The sequence below is a fragment of the Equus caballus genome, chromosome 4 (assembly GCF_041296265.1).
Source record: "Equus caballus isolate H_3958 breed thoroughbred chromosome 4, TB-T2T, whole genome shotgun sequence".
Taxonomy (NCBI): Eukaryota; Metazoa; Chordata; class Mammalia; order Perissodactyla; family Equidae; genus Equus; species Equus caballus.
In genome coordinates, this window is record NC_091687.1 from 35946879 (window position 1) to 35964899 (window position 18021).

Consider the following 18021-nt stretch of genomic DNA (forward strand, 5'->3'; position numbering starts at 1 on the left):
CACAATTGTACATTCTTTGCCCCACCCCAGCCCCCAAAATCTCATATTGATCTGTGTGGTTGGTTTGAGAGGCATCATAATATGCAAATGCAAGAATCAGCAGGATCAAGTCCAAGAAGAATGAAGCCAGATGATTTTGCAGGACTCAGTGTGAAAAGATATTAACAATAGGAGTTATTTACGCTGTTTAACATTTCCCACAAAAGTTAATGGGAGTTTTTAAAGATGACTTTTTTTTTTTTAATGTAGAAATGGTCTTCAATATTCCAATTGGGAGATGACATATTTACAGGCATTTCAGACAAGATGACTTCAGTCATGTAAAAATTTAATTACAGGCACTTTATGCAAACATTTGGTACTTTTTGCTACTTCTATAATCTTTTAGTTAGGCAGTCAGTTACAGCCCAAATGAGAAAATATAAACAAAAATTATACCCCTTATTACCAAAAATATTATTGAATTATTCTATAAATTTCATAATGCAATTAAAACCATTATTTTACTCCATTTGATGATGTTTCTTTCCGTTCCTTTAATTATAGTCTCTGAAGACTCAGAACTTGGTGGAATGATCTCCAATTGTGGCAGGATATGTTAAACGGGTAACTCTACACAGTTTATCAAGTGAGCACTCGCTTTTTAACTTTGATTAAATGCCATGTTTAAGAAATATTAGAAAATATTTAACATCTCATATGGTCACAGTTCTTTAGCGTTTTGCTCCAGCCTGGACGCTGACCATGGAAAAATAGATGCCTTTCTGTGCCAGCAACTGTTGGTGTGTGCCACGCTCCTTGACTTTGCCATTCTGAAATACCACTATTAAGTCTGCGTTCTGGATGGTGGACAGACGGTGAGCAATCACAATGCAGGTGCGGCCTTCTCTGGCTTTGTCCAGAGCTTCTTGGACAACCTGTTCAATGATCACATAAATTAATCCTGATAAAAATAGTCCTATCCCTTTAATTCCTCCTCCATGACAAGCCTCCCAATTAATTTCTCCAACAACAGGTCCTTCTTTAACAATGGCATCGGTGACATATAATAGATTTTACAAAGGAAGGGATTTGGCATATCAGAATATTGAATCCTAGTTTGGATTAGTTCTGAGGCAGGGGTTATCTATTCTCAAAGTTATAGCAATAAATGCAGTCTGTCAAATCATCTAAAAACATTTACTAGTGTGTTTAGCCACATAACATCCTTTACAGAAGCCCTTTAGTCCAACTCTACAGCAAATTCAGAAGACTGAACACAGGCCAAAGACAGCCTCCTAGAATTTTGGGATTTTCAATACAGGGAACATCTCAGAATCAGTTTTTCTTCCAGATACCTGAATACTCAACTTTTTCTTGAATTGAAAATGATTCCTAATAGTTATCTTAAGGTACATTCAGCTTTTAACATTGTATTGCCCTCACTTTTTTACACAGTTGCTGAGAAGTTGCTGCTGGTAGAAATGAGAAGTATGCCTCCTGAATGCAGCATCTTAGGTCAATACAAAGTGATCCAGGGCTGTTTCTGGGAGCACAAGTGCTTTAATTTGCCTTACTTCCTCTTACTTCTCTTGAATCACAGCTACAGAGAGTGTTTAAATTTTACTGAAAGCTGACATAAGGAACAATTAACATATCTGGCTGAATTTTGTTCTCCACTGAGGAAGACAGAAGCATACATTTAAACCTTTTAACGACAACTGATTCAGGCCTGAATGAGTTCCATTTAAATTCTTACCTTTTCACTTTCTGTATCCAGAGCTGATGTAGCTTCATCCAAAAGCAAAATCTGAGGCTGTCTCACAAGGGCCCGAGCTATCGCAATACGCTGTTTCTGGCCACCAGAGAGCTGAGTTCCTTTGTCTCCTACTCTGGTGTTATATTTCTGTCAACAGGGTTTTGTGATTATGAAAAGTAGAATGGGTAATAAAGTTCTAAAACACAGTTTGCTTACAGTAAACAGGATGATCACTTCTATACACACAAAGAAAGTTTATGTACAGAAGCTAAGAACGAATTCGTAGAGAATTAACAAAAACATAGCTCTAAATGGCAGGTTTGCTCTCTCTCTTTGAAAATAGACATTTGGGTCTTAAAAGTTACGTTTTAGTGTAAGCAAGTCAACATTTTGTATGAGGAAGTATTCTTGTTGCAACGTTAGTCTCTTCCAGTCTTCTGATTTCATTATATTTGGGACAAAGACTGTCAGGAAGAAGGAAATTTGATTTGATAGGCTATGCATAATAAAATAACGGAAGCTCATTTTATTTATAACCAGTAGGTGATGCTCTCTGCATTATTTTAAAGCGAGGAAAGGAAGAAATTCTTGGGATGCTGGCCTTTTGGTGTCTGTTTTTATAAAACTATCTCCAATACTTGAACAATTTTAATGGATGTAAAAGAATTCTATTTTGATGTCTAACTTTAAAAGCTGAAATTGCCTTTTTCTATTTTTGTTTGTAGAGGGCTCCCGAAATTCTTCACATATTGTTTCCCACAGCAAATAACTGTCACTATTCAACACGATGATAGAGATGGGAGTTAAAAGGGTATGTTGGGGAGAGCAGAAACGGGAGGTGACAGCATGTGCAACCTAGAAAACAATACTATCTTATGATTTTCCAGCCCTTGCCAGGTGGAAATTTTAGTCAAACCATGGGCTTTGATTCTGGCACCCAGAGTTTGACTTTAAAGTAATGTTCTAAGTAGGGTTGCCTATTTGTATTTGCTATTTCTGGCAACCCTAGTTCTATGGCATTCAGACATAGGTCTCCACCTGCAGATGGAGTGAGAAGTCCCCAGGGGAGGTTCCAGCAGATGCTGGGGAGTGGCTCCACCCCAGAGCTGCAGCTGCCTGGGTGGGGGAGCACTGCCACGTGCCCAGGTGAGGTTAGGGGTGCCAGGTGCACTGATTACCGTGGATCCTGAAAGGCAAGGCTGTAACCCTGAAGGGGGAGGTAACTAAAGCAGCCTCTTGCAGGATGGGGTAAGTCTTGGCATGAATCACTCGGGTGAAGAACTGGGTCCTCAGACAGCAGACAGGAGTAAGGGGTTTGCCTTCCCTTTCCTGGTCTAGACATTGAGGAAAAGAACAACAACATCTACAAGTGTGCTCTGTGTGACAGATGGTGCCCAGGAGCCCAGAAAGGTGGAGTCCGTGTGGTAGGCAAATGCCAGAGGGGCAAGGGATAGTTGATGAGCTAGATAAGTTACTTTCTGTGATTGTCTTTGTTAAACCCTAGCCCAGTGTTCTCAAACTTCAGCCAGCGTCAGCATCACCGGAGCTATTAAAACACAGATTGCCGGACTCGACCTCCAAAGTTTCTGACTCAGCAGGTCTGGAGTAGGACCTGATATCTGCAGCTCTCACAAGGTCCCAGGTGATGCTGATGTGCTGGTCCACACTCAGACTTTGAGAACACTGACCTCATCGATAGTAAAGGGGATCGCAGCTGTACTTTTTACATTTCTAGCCTTGGGAATGGGCCAATTATCCACAGTTGGGATAGAAGGTTAAAGGAGGGGAGAGGGACCGTACTTCCTCCCTGGGGCCTGTGATATGGTGGTAGCAGTTATCCAAAGAAGAGCCTCAGGAAAAGGAAATCCTGGGAAAGAGTGAAGGCCACCTGGTATTGCCATCCTTCCCATGAGGAGATTGCCTTCCTCACTGGTTTGAGGCGACTGAGCTTTACTTTTTAGGGGGCACTCACTTACAATATAGAACATAACTAGTGATCATGAGGGCTGGTAGATACCGACCTAAGGGGCGAGAGGTTTCATTGATCTAACTTCCTAGGAGGAATTTAGAGGCCATCCATGGGACAACAGCCCAGGGAGCCCAGGGAAGGTTTCAATAATCAACCCTGTAAGCAGAGTCTGGGGCCATGAAATGTGCAATGGTGAGAGATTACACAACACCACGGTCACTCCAATGACTCAGCTCTAATCAGAGAGAGCCTTGTGGCTAGCATGGGTCCAGTTCCCTGGCCTGACTCCAAAGAGGGAGGTTTGAGGCTTCAGGGAGAGCTGCGTGGTGGCAGAAGGAAGGCTGGGAGAGAAATGGGGAGGGAGGGTCATGTCTGCTTCTGTGGGCCCAGCACTTAGACTTAGAGGGAAAGGCCTCCCAGATACATGCACTTTTCACGCAGGCTGGCTCACAAGGAGTCAGCTGGGTGATCAGGTAAAATGTAACATCATATAGCCAGATGCTTGTATACAGATGGGTGTGTATTCTGGTTGCTCATTTCTCTTCTGTGGGAAACTAGCCCTTAGAAATCAAACTATAGGCCACGGAGGCCACCACATGCTCCCAGGCTCCTAATTTGGAGAGATACTTACATCAGGCAGTGTCTCGATGAAGGGGTGTATGTTGGCCTCCTTGGCTGCCTGCACAATCTCTTCCTGTGACACGACCCGGCTGTTGTCTCCATAGGCGATGTTCTCACCAATGCTGCAGTCAAACAGGATGGGCTCCTGGGACACAATGCCCAGGTGTGCTCGGAGCCACTGGACATTCAGGTGCTTTATTTCTGTGCCGTCAAGTAGCTGAAAACAAGAGGTCACAGAGCAACTTCAGGACCAGCGAAATTAATATCATTGTTTTATATATTAAAATTGCCAAGTTACTGTGAGAGTACACTTTTGTTGTTGTTTTAGTTTGGATTGTCAAGGCTAACTGAATAAGGTCATAGTTGTATGCTTTGAGGAATTGTCATGTTTCTTCTGTTTTAACCCTGGTTTCTGATATACGCATATGCTGGGCAGAATAATGACCCCCTTCAAGATATCTATGTTCTAATCCATGGAACCTGAGAGTATGTTATGTTACATGCAAGAGGGAGTTAAGGTAGCAGATGGAATTAAGGTTGCTAATCAATTGACCTCCAAATAAGAGATTATCTTGGATTATCCATGTGGGCTCAGTGTAATCATAAGGGTCCTTAATTGTGGAAGAGGGAGGAGGGGAGTGAGTGTCAGACTGGTGCAGCATAAGACTGAAAAAGCACATAAAACACTGACCAGCTTAAACTAGTTTTGCTTCCTTAAAACAGGCTGTTGATTAATCAAACCTTGCTCAATAACAGAGACAGCACTGCACGTGTGCCAGACGGAAACCCAAAGCCCCAGGATGACCCTGGAACCAAGAATCTTCAGAAATGTTGCCACAGCAGCCCTTTACAAAGGAAGAAGTCCTTCAGTAAGGAAAATCTGGCTTCCAGCAGCTCCAGTAGCTTGATTGTGGACTGATTCGAGCCTAGCCAACCAGCTGCAGCTTAGTAGTCCCTAATTCCTTAAACTTCTCCCTGAGCCTTCAATCACAGAAACAGATCTGAGAGCCTTGGCTCCTGTCTCCTTGACGGTTGGCCTTGCAATAAAGGCTTTTTTCTCAAAAGCCGGTGCCATGGTATTGGCTTCCGTGCAAATCGGGTAGTGGACCTTTACCCAGTAACAACTTGGCCAGTAATTGTTGGCTCTGAGGATGGAGGAAGAGGCCACGAGCTAGAAAAGGCAAGAAAAGGGACTGTCCCCTAGCACCTCCAGAAGAAACCCAGCCCTGCTGACACCTTGATTGTGCCCAGTGAGACCCGTTCTGGACATGTGACCTCCAGAGCTTGAAAGATAAGAAATTTGTTTTGTTTAAGGCCACTACATTTGCGGTAATTTGTTATAGCAGCTACAGGGAAACTAATATAATGCATTATATTCCTGGGATGTATCCGGTATCCTTATACTTATGTATCAGTTTGTCACAGGAAGAGTAGCTAAGATTTGAGTGAAAATAAGTAACTACTATGACCACATAATAGGTTTGTGGTGATGTTTTTGTTCTGACCTGAGTTAGGATCAGCTTTCTGCGGAATCACATGCAGCAGTCAAATGGAATAGAAATGAGTGTGGAAGGGTGGCTGTTATATCTCTAAGTAGTTGTTGACTTTGGGGAAGTGAATTAATTTCTGTTTCCTTGTGGGTAAAATAGGAATGATGATAATTCCTGAACTCACAGAATGAGGATTAAATGAGATCACGTAAGGATCTCACTTAGCACAGTGCTGGGCACAGAGGACGTGCTCGAGACTGTCAGTGGTTCGTAACGGGGTGTGTGTAATGGAGTCGGAATATGGGTGCATGAAAGGATGGACAAACATCTACAATGCTGAGCCAAGGGAGTAGGAAGAAGAGGCTGCCCTTTCTCTACTGAGCTAGCTGTCTCCCTAGATTACCCTGCAGAAGCTCCTGGGGAGTGCCCTTTACAGCCTTGCTGATAAAAATCCTTACTCTCTGATGCGGGTAGGCCTGCTCAAAAGATCTACTTTGCAGGAGAGTTCTGCCAATCAAGTGAGAGAGTTGTTCATCCCCTCTGAAGAAGACATCAGTGACTCAGCTTTGAGCTGTTCTAATAGTGGTGATGAGTATATGCTGATTGTATATACTCTCTGTCTCCCGTGTGCCTGGCTAGGTGATTCCGGGAGATAGCTGGCCAGGGGTAAGGTACCACCTTTGCTGCAGGAACACAGCTTCTGTTTGTGAAGCTGGCAGGTGCAGGAATGGAAAGCACAGCCATGACCTTATTAGTACCAAGTCCAGTTGCCATGGAGACTATTCCGAGCATCTATGCTCCAGGCTTCCTTACAGTGTTAAGTGAAGGTGGAAAGTAGAGGGTGGAGAGAGGCAGGGAAAACCATACAAGGATGCGGCGAAATAGCAGATCTTGTTAGACAGAACACTGTACTTGAGAAATGTAAATGTGAGCAAAGAAGGAATAATTAGGATTTTTAAAAAAAATTTTTTTCTAGGCTTATGCCCCTGGGAGGAAAATAGACACTGCCTAGCTAATATAATCATGCAAATTTCAATAAGCCTAGCACATTTGAATGAGTTTCTCCATCACACTGAACACAATAACACTCTTGGGCCTCCTCATCTCCAGACAATAGACTGAATTTTCAAACTATTTAAAACCTGTGTTAGCTGAAGAATTCTTTCTTTAGGAAAACATGTTTAGAAGCCCAAATGTAAAACAGATCAATGCAGAGCTTCTTAGGCTGAGGAATGGGTCGTGGTCTGAGGGAAGACAAAGAAACTCTGGGAAATCAGTGAAAACTGCTCAAAAGCTACTGGCCTAAATAAAAACTTAACCAGGAAAATAAATACATTGGTAACAATAATGTAACATTAAAATGACTAGCTATCTCAATTCTAGATTGTTGAATCTATTGCTTGCTTTTATTACCATAATCAAATGTTAAATATGTATTATTCTGCTATTTGTAGTTACTCTGAAATAATGACTATAGATAAGTTATTGGGCATTGAATATATTATAGGTCCTGTGATAAGCGTGTCTTATACATTCTCTTGTTTAATCTTCATAACAACCCTTGTGAGATTTTAATCACTATTTTACAGAAAAGCAAATGAGCAAAGTTAAGTAACTTGTGCAAGGCCACACAGTTGGTCATTGGGGAGCTAGGATTGGATCTACACACTATAGGTGGTTTTGGTAATACAAGTGTCCCATAATTCAAAGATATTTTCTGGCCTCCCTCAAAAGGGGAATTCCCCCATCTTAGCCCAGGCACCCACTGGGTGAGACCCAGACAATGACAACAGGCTACTAACTATATCCAAAGAGGGAGAGAGGACTCTCATGGTGGTGTGTGGGATGGACAAGAGTAGGGAGAAAGGGAAGGCAGGGGAAGACCCAAACCAGAGGTGATTTAACAGTGAAGCTAATGAAGCCTAAGCTTCAAGGGCCCTCAATGGCAGATATATGCTGGGAGCTGAACAGTGTTCTGGGTGGGAGGAGGCCAGGCTGCCATCAGAAAGCTCTTCTGGGTAAGCATTGATGATAACCTGCTGAAACAAGAAAGGGACCAGAATCTTTAAGATTTCAATATTTGTTCTGTTTTTTTTCATTCAAAGTACATATTCACTTTTGTACCTAACTGTGTACTTATAACTTTGCATTCTTTTAAGTAGAGTCCCTAAAATTGTGTAACTTTCAGGCCCCACAAAACTTGGAACCTCCCCTCTGTATACTTCCATAGCTTCATTTTCCAAGACTCTCTGCAGTTGAACCTAACCCTTTCAAATTTATCAGTTCAGTGGTCTCCAACTACGGCTGGCATCAGGATCACCTGGGAAGACTGTAAAAATTAAAAGGTCAGGCCCTAACCTACTTGAATGAGCCAGGGTGCCTGTGTCCTTTATTAGCTCTCTAGGCCATGATGCTACACACCAGTTTGGGAACCACCTCAGGTGAATGTTTCTCAGAGTATGATTCAAAGACCACGGATGATCAGGAGAATTCCTGACCTCAGGATCAAGTCCTTTCTTTAGTTCTTATGATGAAATGATGCACAAATCCACAGACTCATTTTTACATGGCAATAAAAACTAATTACTAGTAACCTCCTGACTGAGTTATTGAGTTACTAATTAATATTCATACGGCACATTTACTAGTGTTTATTGGGGCACTTCCACTAAGAAGTCTGGCTGCTGTGTACCACTCGGCAGTGTTCCAAAGCTCTAGCGCAAATGCACAGGAGCAGATGATAGCATTCCCACAATAGCTAAGGACACTTTGTTTTCAGTGCATTATCAGTGCTGTCTTGAGATGGTTATTGTCCTATGTACTCAGCATTCATTTCCATATTCTTCTGTGTCTGCTCTTCCATATATCAAGGGACTGGAAGGCTAAAAACTATTTCCCAGACTCCCTTCTGGTTCTGGAAGTAATTGATGTTCTACCAGTGAGATGCACCGTGCAAACTCTGGAAGGTAGAGGCTAATTCTCTTTAGCAGCATGCTAGGCTAACAGGTGTTCTGGCAGATGGGAGTTTTTGCAACAGCCAGACTCTGGTCTTGTGTCTTCAGGTTTGAGCAGCTGTGCCACTGCATGATTTTCAGCAACGTCCTGGCCATAAGATCCCAGCTGCAGTGCTGTGATATGAATGGCCCGGAGTGTTGACTTTCCCTTCTTACTTCCACTCTTCTAGCGCTTTCTGATGATTTTGTAAGCATGTAATTCCCTTTATTAAATATTTATCTACTTGAAAGACCTACAGCAGTTTCTGTTTCCTATGCTGAACCATAACTGATATGACCCATGTTTTTAATTATCTTCTCCTTGTGATTCTGTATGTGTAGAATAATCATTAATTTCTTTACTTTCTTCTTGTTTAATTATTGTACTGTCTACCATTGTTGTTTTCAACTCCAACACTTTGTTCTTACTGTTTTTTCCACTAAAGTGACTATGAGTGCAGTAGGTGAGCCATCAGAGGCTTTTTGTCACTCTTAAGTGTGTAGTAATCAAAAAATTTGAGAAGCACAACTCTAATTAAATGTGCTATTTCAGCCAAACTAACCAATATGGACATTGGGAACAAATCAGTTATCACCACAGCTCACATTATCTCTTGCACCCAATGACTTCTTGACTGCTCACCCTTATGCAACCAGCTCTGGGCCTAACTTTCTTCTTTAATCTAACTCATGGAAGGATATACCCCATCTCTTCAGTTAAAGACTGTGAGGGCAGACACCATACCCTATAACTCATTAGAGTTCAACACTTAACATGTTGCTTCATAAATGTCTATTAAAGACTATAATCAGTGTCTGGGAGCTAAAATTTCCCCTCTGCCTGCTTCATTTGTCAATGGGGTCTTCATTTAGAGTCCTTTGTTCAAACTTTAACCACAAAATTGAAGCATAAAATCAGAATCTACACAAAATATAAACCAAGGTAGTAAAATTAAGGGACAAAGCTTTTGTAGCTGTTGAAGAATAGACTGAATAAAGGCATAACTCTCTTTGAATACAACAAAAATATCTGAGTAAGCATGATTGCTGTGAGGAAGTAAAAAGAGCCCTGGACCACAGGCTGAAAAAATTCTATTTTCACGTCAGTCCTTAATGTAAGAAGGGCCCGTATGGAGCTGGTGGGCATCAATCAGACTATGTGGAACCATTTGATCAACTATTTTGGTTGATCAATGCCCATCTATTTCAGTTTAATGTTTTTAATATCACCTCTGAGTAAAACCAATATCTAAATGCCTCCATAATGAAAATTTCTGTCTGTAAATTCTATTCCTTCCTAATTTGAGTTTTTTCCTACTCTCCATAATAATCTTTAAAATTTCACTACTTCCTACAGTCTCTGACAGGTACTCAGTAAAGGTCTGTTGAATGTTGACTGAATAAGTCTGAACCTTCACTTAATCATTTAGTTCAGGAAACAAAAGGGAATCCCTCTATATTCTTTATCTGGTGCCCAAATTTGTTGATCTCACTTTTCTGTTTTTTCCTTAGAAGGTGTTTCAATGTCCTCTCTCCACCAATGGTTTTATCTGATCTTCAGCCATAAAAATGCTCAAGATTCCCCTTACTAAACATTTTCCCTGGACTCTGCCTCCCCACTCAAGTTTCTATTCTTCTTTGCCTTCCCTTCACCTTCCATCTTTTTGACAGTCTCCACTCAGTCTCCATTTCCCCTCCTAACCACACCTCAGCCACGCTAAACCGTATTCTACCACCACCACTTCACTGAGCATACTTTAAATGTCAAAAGCAGCCCATTAATTGCCAAATCCTAGCATGTCTTTTCAGTCTTCATCCTACCCTGTCTCTCCATAGAACCTGTCATTACTGATTACCTCCTCCTTGTTGAAACCCTCCCCATCCTTGGCTCCCATCTTACTTGTCTCTCTTAGCACCTCTCCCCTATCTTTCTGGCTACTTCAGTTTTTCCTGGATCTTCTCATGAAAGCTGAAACCTAACCAAGGGAAGGGAGATGGGTGGTAAAAAGGCATCTTGCAGAGGACGGTAGAGGGGCAGTGTTGAGAGACAGCCTGGAGAAGTTGGCTGGTGCGGTTGACAGTGTAGAGACTCTATCTAGGACGTCAGCCTTTAAGTAGGACTGTTGTTTAAAGGTTTGAAAAACCATGGCTTATAGTCAAGAATTAAATACACCCAGGCATTTGGATGACGAAAAACCTGAAATGAGCTCAATGAGAAAGTGTGCTCACCACTGTTCCGGCCATGGGGTCATAGAACCGCTCAAGGAGCTGGACCAGTGTGCTCTTCCCACAGCCACTGCTGCCCACCAGGGCGAGCGTCTGGCCCTTCTTCACCTCAACGCTCAGCCCCTGAAGCACTGGGATGTCTGGTCGAGTGGGATAGTTGAACACAACTTCATTAAAGATCACATTTCCTTCCAATGTATTCTGAAATAGAATAATAACAGTAAATCTGCTGCAAATCTGAAAACCCATTGCATAATCAACCCCCTCTACCACCAGACGTCAGAAGGTAGTGAACTTGTGTTACAATTAGGATTCATTTGTAACTGCTAGAATGTAATAAGATCTAAAAGGGTCAGTGTTTTCATAGTATGTATTATTAACACAATACAAATAAGATAACTCAAATCTGTTCCCCAAGAATAAAGTAACCCACATATAATAAAACCTGTTTAACAGAAATTCCTTATAAAATGAGCAATATTTCTATCCCCCCCATTGCTTTTTTATACAAAAGTACTGGATATTAACATATATTATTACCACTTACTAAAATGAAACAATGATCTAGAAAGTTTCATTTTATTACCAGCAAAGAAAAAAATCACAGATTTTATCAAATTTCCTCTTAGAATACTTTCATTCATCAGTTAGGAGCAGATCATATAACCAAAACATCAAACTCACTGGCTTTAGGCCTTCTGTGCTATAGCTGTCGATCAGAGGGGTTTTTTCAATGATCATGATGATGTGGGCTGCTGACACTTTGGCTTTGGCATAGTCAGGAGCAAATGAACTGACCTGCCCCACTGCCATGGCTCCAAAGACGATAGCTGAGAATACCCTGCAAAAAAACAAAGACAAAACATGCGTAAAGAGTTCTGCCTGCAATGGTAGCAAGTTGATACTTCTACAACCAGAGAGCATTGCCTTAACAATTACAAAACAGAAGTTTAAAAATAAAACACTTTTCCTTACACGTTCATGCCTGTGTAACTGATTGACTGTAAAATGGCCCCATTTTTTCTCTCTCTCTGTATCCTCACATTCCTGTAATGTGACCTTGCAACTCCTCCATTTAAGAAGTGGAATTTGTTTTCCTACCCTTTGAATCTGGGTTGGCCTTGTCACTTGCTTTGACTAACAGGATGTGGTGGAAGTTACTGTTGCCAGTTCCAAGCCTATGACTCAGGAGGCCTTGTATGCTTTTCTCTCTCTCTGCCATTACCAAAGCCCAGCCTGCTGGAGGACAAGGCACAGATGGAGGACAGCTGTGTGGGCCCCCCCGCCAACTAGCTCATAGCTCACTGCACAGGTGAGTGAGCCTTGCTGAAATCTCCTATGGCCAACCCAGAACTGCCCAGCTGACCCATAGACTTGTGGGCCAAAACAAATGTTTATGATTGTATTTCACTGGATTTAGTAGTTGATTATTATGCAGCATTATTGTGGCAGTCAATACTGGATATGGTCAGTGATGCTAATTACATCAGATTCTTAGAAAACCTGTGAGCTGTATAGCAAAGACAGAGTTCCCTACAGAGCCCAATTTCATGCTGCTCTCAAGATGCATCAATATTCTTATTCTACGACATGAGAATCAGAGCTGGTTAAAGTTGGGAAGATATCACAAGATATCAAGTTCAGCTCCCAATGTTTGTGCCCAGGCACTTCCCCGAAGTTGGCTTCCATCCTTTGTTTTAGGAAGTAGCAAGTGTGATTGATTAAGCCTATTGTTAAAAAGTTCTTTTTCAAATTGAAGAAAAATGTACCTCCTTTTGCATGACACAGCCCTTCAAGTATTGGAATACTGTTAAAAAGGCCCTTGTCATCTTTGATAAGTCCTTCCACTCAACATTCCAGCTGCCCTCCTCTGCATACTTTTATCAACACACCTTTGAAACACTGGGCCTGGAACTCAGGACTTGGGGACCCTTCCATAATAATCCTGAGCGCATCACATCCTCTCCCCTGAACTCTAAGCCTGTGTTAATGTATCACATAAAGCATCTTTTATATATATATATATATATGTATGTATATGTATATGTTATATACATATATATGTGTATATATAATAAGTATATATAAATATATATATATATATATATATAGCTCTAAATAAATCTCAAGGATGGTTAATCTTGGGCTTGTTATCATTTAGACCTGTGAGATCTTTTTTAAATGGAAGGTCTTCAGACAGGTCTCCCCTTTCCTTTACTTGGAAGATTGATTTTCTGACTCTAAACAGCTAAATCAGCAACTTTCATCAGTTCAATGCCTTACCTTGGAGTAAAGCAATATATCAAATAATTATCTAATCAAAGCCCCAAGGCCTGTGATGCCTGGTTTTGATCTTTTGGTCACAGTCATAAATAGCACCTGCATATCATTTGTCAGACAGAGATATTAAGTAGCAATTTTAAATCTTCACATGGGGTCATCCTGAGCAAAGTATAATGCATGTACAAGTCGATGTCTAAATAGGATGGAAATATTATACTAACACATTATATTGCCAGGTTTAGATGATTCTAGTTTAAATGTAAAACTGTAGTACACTAATTATGGTTGCCATCAAAGGGCAGAATCTCACCGATCACCAAATCTGACACTCAGAAAGATTACACACAGTTTTCACTACCAAACTGCACATTTGAGTACTTTAGAAGTAGAATGAAGTCCAGGCCTGTTTTCCCTTGACCAAGGTACAATCTTCTGCATTCACAGAGATGTAGCCAAAATCCCAATCTAGCTTTTCCTTTGTCATCTCTGAATTTCTCCAGCTCTCATCTTCTAGCTGCTCTTCTTCTATCAAGGAAAGCAAATTTATCCAGGGCTTGCAGAACAGTGCTCCACACCTGTTCTTGACCTGCCTGCTCAGAGGCTCCTTTAAAAGGAGCCACTCAGGCACTTGGCTCAGGTTTCAGCTTCTACCCAAATGCCAAGGCCTTCTGGAAACCCCTCATTGAATCGCTCACTACCCCACCTAGCCACAGATTCAGAAAGGTCAAACGTGTGAGTCAGCATTGGGGTGTGGGGAAGTCACTGATTCCCCAAATGAAATGCAGTGCTTCAGTGATAACACATGGAGACTCAGAGGCAAAATGTCGCCTTCTGAATCACCAAAATCTCTTCATGAAGCTTCACAGTAAGGTTTTCTATCCAGGCATGAAGTATGTTCACCTTGGTTTTATTTTCTTGACTAATCGTAAATATTAATGCAGTACTTACAACAGAACATCCTGAAAGTTCATGAGCTGCCGTGCCACCAAGAAGGCACCAAACCGGAAACAGCCAGCATAGGAGAAATACATCATTGCCTGGGTGATGGAAAACGTGATTCCAAAGACGTGTGCTTTCCTCAGGGAGTTTCTGAAAAGAAGACATTCTGAAACTTACTTGACTTTCATCTCTCAGTGTGTAAAAAGCAACCTTTGATACATTAGCAGTGGGGCATCAGGCATGGCAGACAAAAATGGGTTTAGTTTCCAAAAAATTAAGTTTGGTCCCCACTTTACCACTTGTGAAAATTTAGAAAACCGCCTAATGGAGGATTAACCACACCTCAAAAGTGTTGAGATAAAGTTAAAATAAGCCAAGAAAAACTTGAAGAGCCTGTTAGGGATTAATAAATAGAAATTCCTTCCCTTTTCCTCCACTCTTGGACATATAACATGTATGTACTTCATAGTAAGCATTCATTCAACACACATTTACCCCACACCTACAAGCTGCAGGGACCACACTGGGCAACACAGAGGAATCAGGCGATTCTTGCCCTTGGGGACCCAGGAGTCAAGTTGGATTATAATTTATGCAATGGAGGTACCTTATGAATAACATGAGAAAAAAGGAGGAAGCACTTAACTCTCTGGGGGAGTTAGAGAAGGCTTCACAAAGGAGTTAACATTCGTGGATTTTCCGAGCCACATGGAACTGGGTGATGTGGGGTCAGGCTGGTGAGTAGGCAGCCCTCTGGGCCTCCCACTCCTGCTTCAACCAGATCCTGCATTTCTCTGTTTCATATATTGGGATTTCAAATAAATTTTTTTTCAGAAAAAAAGGCTCTACTATCATTAAAAAGAAAAGTTTGAAAACCCACCAATAAAGTCCAGCTCTTTTCTTTACCATAGAAGAAACTGAGACTCAGAGAGGTTAGGCTTGCTTATGGCCACATCCCTTTTTACAGCCCTCACTGGATGAGTTCATTAAAGGAAGAACAGAAGGTGCACTGGAGAAGGGTAAAAAGAAGAAGGAAGGGCAAACTCAAGAAGCACCACCCCTCAGGTCCAAGAGATACCTCAAATTTCATGTTCCACAAAGAACTCATTTCCAACGAGAGCAAATAATGGGGTCATTAATCCAAATGTGGCATCAGAGAGGCATTCTCAATATCCTCTCTCTCTCCCCTTGCCATCAGTTACCTGCCGTTACAGCTTCTACCTCAGAGATGCCCCTGCCTTAGGTCAGGGTCTTGTGATTTCTCTCCTGGATAATTACATGTGCTTCCCAATTGGTTCCCTTCTAGTAGTTTCTCCACCTGTTCCCTACTTCCAGCCAAAGTAATCCTCCTGAAAACAAATCCAATGATTGAAAAACTCCCCACTCTCCCCTCCCACTCTTCAGTGATTATTACCTATATGGGACCTGCAATTTCTCTGCATACATATCTTCAAACTTCTGCTCCCGAGTCAAAGAAACAACAGTTCGGAAGTTTTCTATTGCTTCAGTAGCAACCTGTAACAGAGAACACCCGATCACTAAGACGCCCAAAGGCAAACAGTGGCAATTAATTTGAATTCCATAAAAGACATTAATAAAATTAATTTTATTATAACATATAATTTATTTTTTATGACCTATGAGCTTCCTCATTACAGAAAAAGATACTAAGTAATTTACCAAATTGAGTTTTAGATCTGGAAGGAAGATCGGCTCTCTGTCTTGTTTCTGCCATTCGTGCAAGATGGATGGACCCTGAGGGTATTATGCTAAGCCAAATAAGTCAGAAGGAGAAAGCTAAATACCATATAATTTCACTCACATGTGGAAGATAAAAAAATAACACATAGACACAGAGAATAGACTGGTGGTTACCAGAGAGGAAGGAGGTGGGGAGGAGGGTGAGAGGGGTAAAGGGGCACATACGTATGGTGACAGATGGTCACTGGACTTTTGGTGGTGAACATGATGTAATCTATATAGAAGTTGAAATAGAACAATGTACACCTGAAATTTATGTAAGGTGGTAAACCAGTGTTACCTCAATAAAAAAAATAATAAAATTTTTTTTAATGATGGAGATGGACGAGAGTGTCTCTAAAATCCCCTTTATTCTATAATTCTAAGAGAAACTATTTTCCAGAATTATAAATGTAAATTAGAAATCAGTCAGTAAGAGAAATTTCCTCTTGTTTTAGACGTTCTTCCTTTCTCTGGCCTTTACATTGATCAGAACTGAATCTAATAAACATACATTCCATTACATTGAGTGATTTATAGCTTAAAAATCACAAACACAAAATCTCAGTTACACCTCACTGAATCCTATACAAATTACCTAATTTCAAAGATAACAGCAAATATTTGATATGACATTAAATCAGTTTTAAAGACTAAGGCAAAAAGGTAGAGGAAAAAAATTAATACTATATTCTTAAAAACAAAATCTTAAACAATAAAGTTAAAAATATTATACTCTGACCCAATAGGCCAAGAAAATAATGGATTTTACCATAAGCTACTTACAAATTTAGGAAAATGTCCAAATTCAATTTACATTAAAATATTTTATAAAATTCTTTACACATTATAAATATAACATATACTCATTTTAGAAAATCCTAAAAGTACAGAAAGCAAAAAGTTAGAGGAAAAAATTCACCTGCAGTCAAACCCCTCAAGGACAATCCTTGTTCAGATCCATGTGAGAAATATTCTCAATTATAAGGTTTCAAACAAAGAAATGGAAGAGGTTTTTTTGCATTGATAAGAAAATTCAAGAAACTATAACAGCGTCTTCTGGAAAACAGATTTTATTGTAAATTTCAATGTAATGGTTTTAAGAAACATTTTCTGTGCACAGTTTCCTAAGTCAGATGTGTTTTGTTTGTGATTGGTTTGTAAATGTCGTCACTTTTTAGAGTGTGAACAGCCCAATAAAAGATAGAGTATGAGTCACAGACCTTGCATACTGAGTAAAATAATATGATCACTTCACAATTGTCTTTATTATGCCACACAATAAAGCAATTAGGAAAAGGCTATTTAGTACTTTGCATCAGCATAGCTTCATTTATTCCAAGAGTTTTCAATAGAGACTCAGCAACCATTAAGAGGAGAGAGAACTTCTAATTCAAGAAGAGTAAATAGCATTTTCTCTCAGAAACTATCACGCACTAAAGGATTGTGAAGAAAGGAAAAAATACATATGTTTCCAGAAAGAAAAAGAAAATCTCCTCACACTTCTCTTCCTACCCTCAAATAAACTGAACTTTTACTTCTGAAAAGGAGAAAGCATCTATTTTATAAAATGTGACTGACATCTATGGAGCACAGATCATGGGCCAGGTAGAGGTTATGGGTAGGCTCTGCCATCACACAGTCAGGATCTGAGCAGGCTCTGACATCACACGATCCTGCTCTGGAATCCAGGCCTGCTCTGTCCCTTTAAGGGCAAACCAACAGATGTGGTTCTGGTCCCCATGGAACTTACGTTTTAATAGGACAGAGAGACCATTAATAAACAAAGAAAGCGGAAAGAAACATTAAGTGCTGAAAAGTTTCGTGAATTAATTCAAGCATCAGGAAAGGCCTCTCTGAGGAGGTAATAATTCTAAGATCTGAATAATGTACAGGAGTCAGTCACGGGAAGATCAGAGAGAACCAGCTTGGAGTGTTCTAGCAACAGAAAGAAGGCCCATGAGGCCGGAGCCGGGTGGGCAGAGGAGAGAGTAGTACAAGATGAGGTCACAGAAGTTGTCA

General features: G+C 40.7%; 1 protein-coding gene across 2 annotated transcripts in view; it reads right to left on the bottom strand.

Annotated features, from left to right (window-relative positions):
• Positions 1 to 311: 311 nt before the first annotated feature.
• Positions 312 to 18021, bottom strand: part of ABCB1 (ATP binding cassette subfamily B member 1) — a 197270-nt gene continuing 179560 nt past the window's right edge. The window contains exons 23-29 of one of the 2 annotated variants that reach the window (XM_014739171.3): positions 15674 to 15774; positions 14269 to 14409; positions 11722 to 11878; positions 11041 to 11238; positions 4339 to 4545; positions 1739 to 1885; positions 312 to 917 (exon numbers count right to left, since the gene is read on the bottom strand). In XM_014739171.3, the coding sequence (XP_014594657.2) occupies positions 714 to 917; positions 1739 to 1885; positions 4339 to 4545; positions 11041 to 11238; positions 11722 to 11878; positions 14269 to 14409; positions 15674 to 15774 (1155 nt within the window). In that variant the 3' untranslated portion in view covers positions 312 to 713. Of the gene's footprint in view, positions 918 to 1738; positions 1886 to 4338; positions 4546 to 11040; positions 11239 to 11721; positions 11879 to 12012; positions 12190 to 14268; positions 14410 to 15673; positions 15775 to 18021 lie in introns of those variants that run through there. The other variant, XM_070265592.1, reaches the window with a different exon arrangement.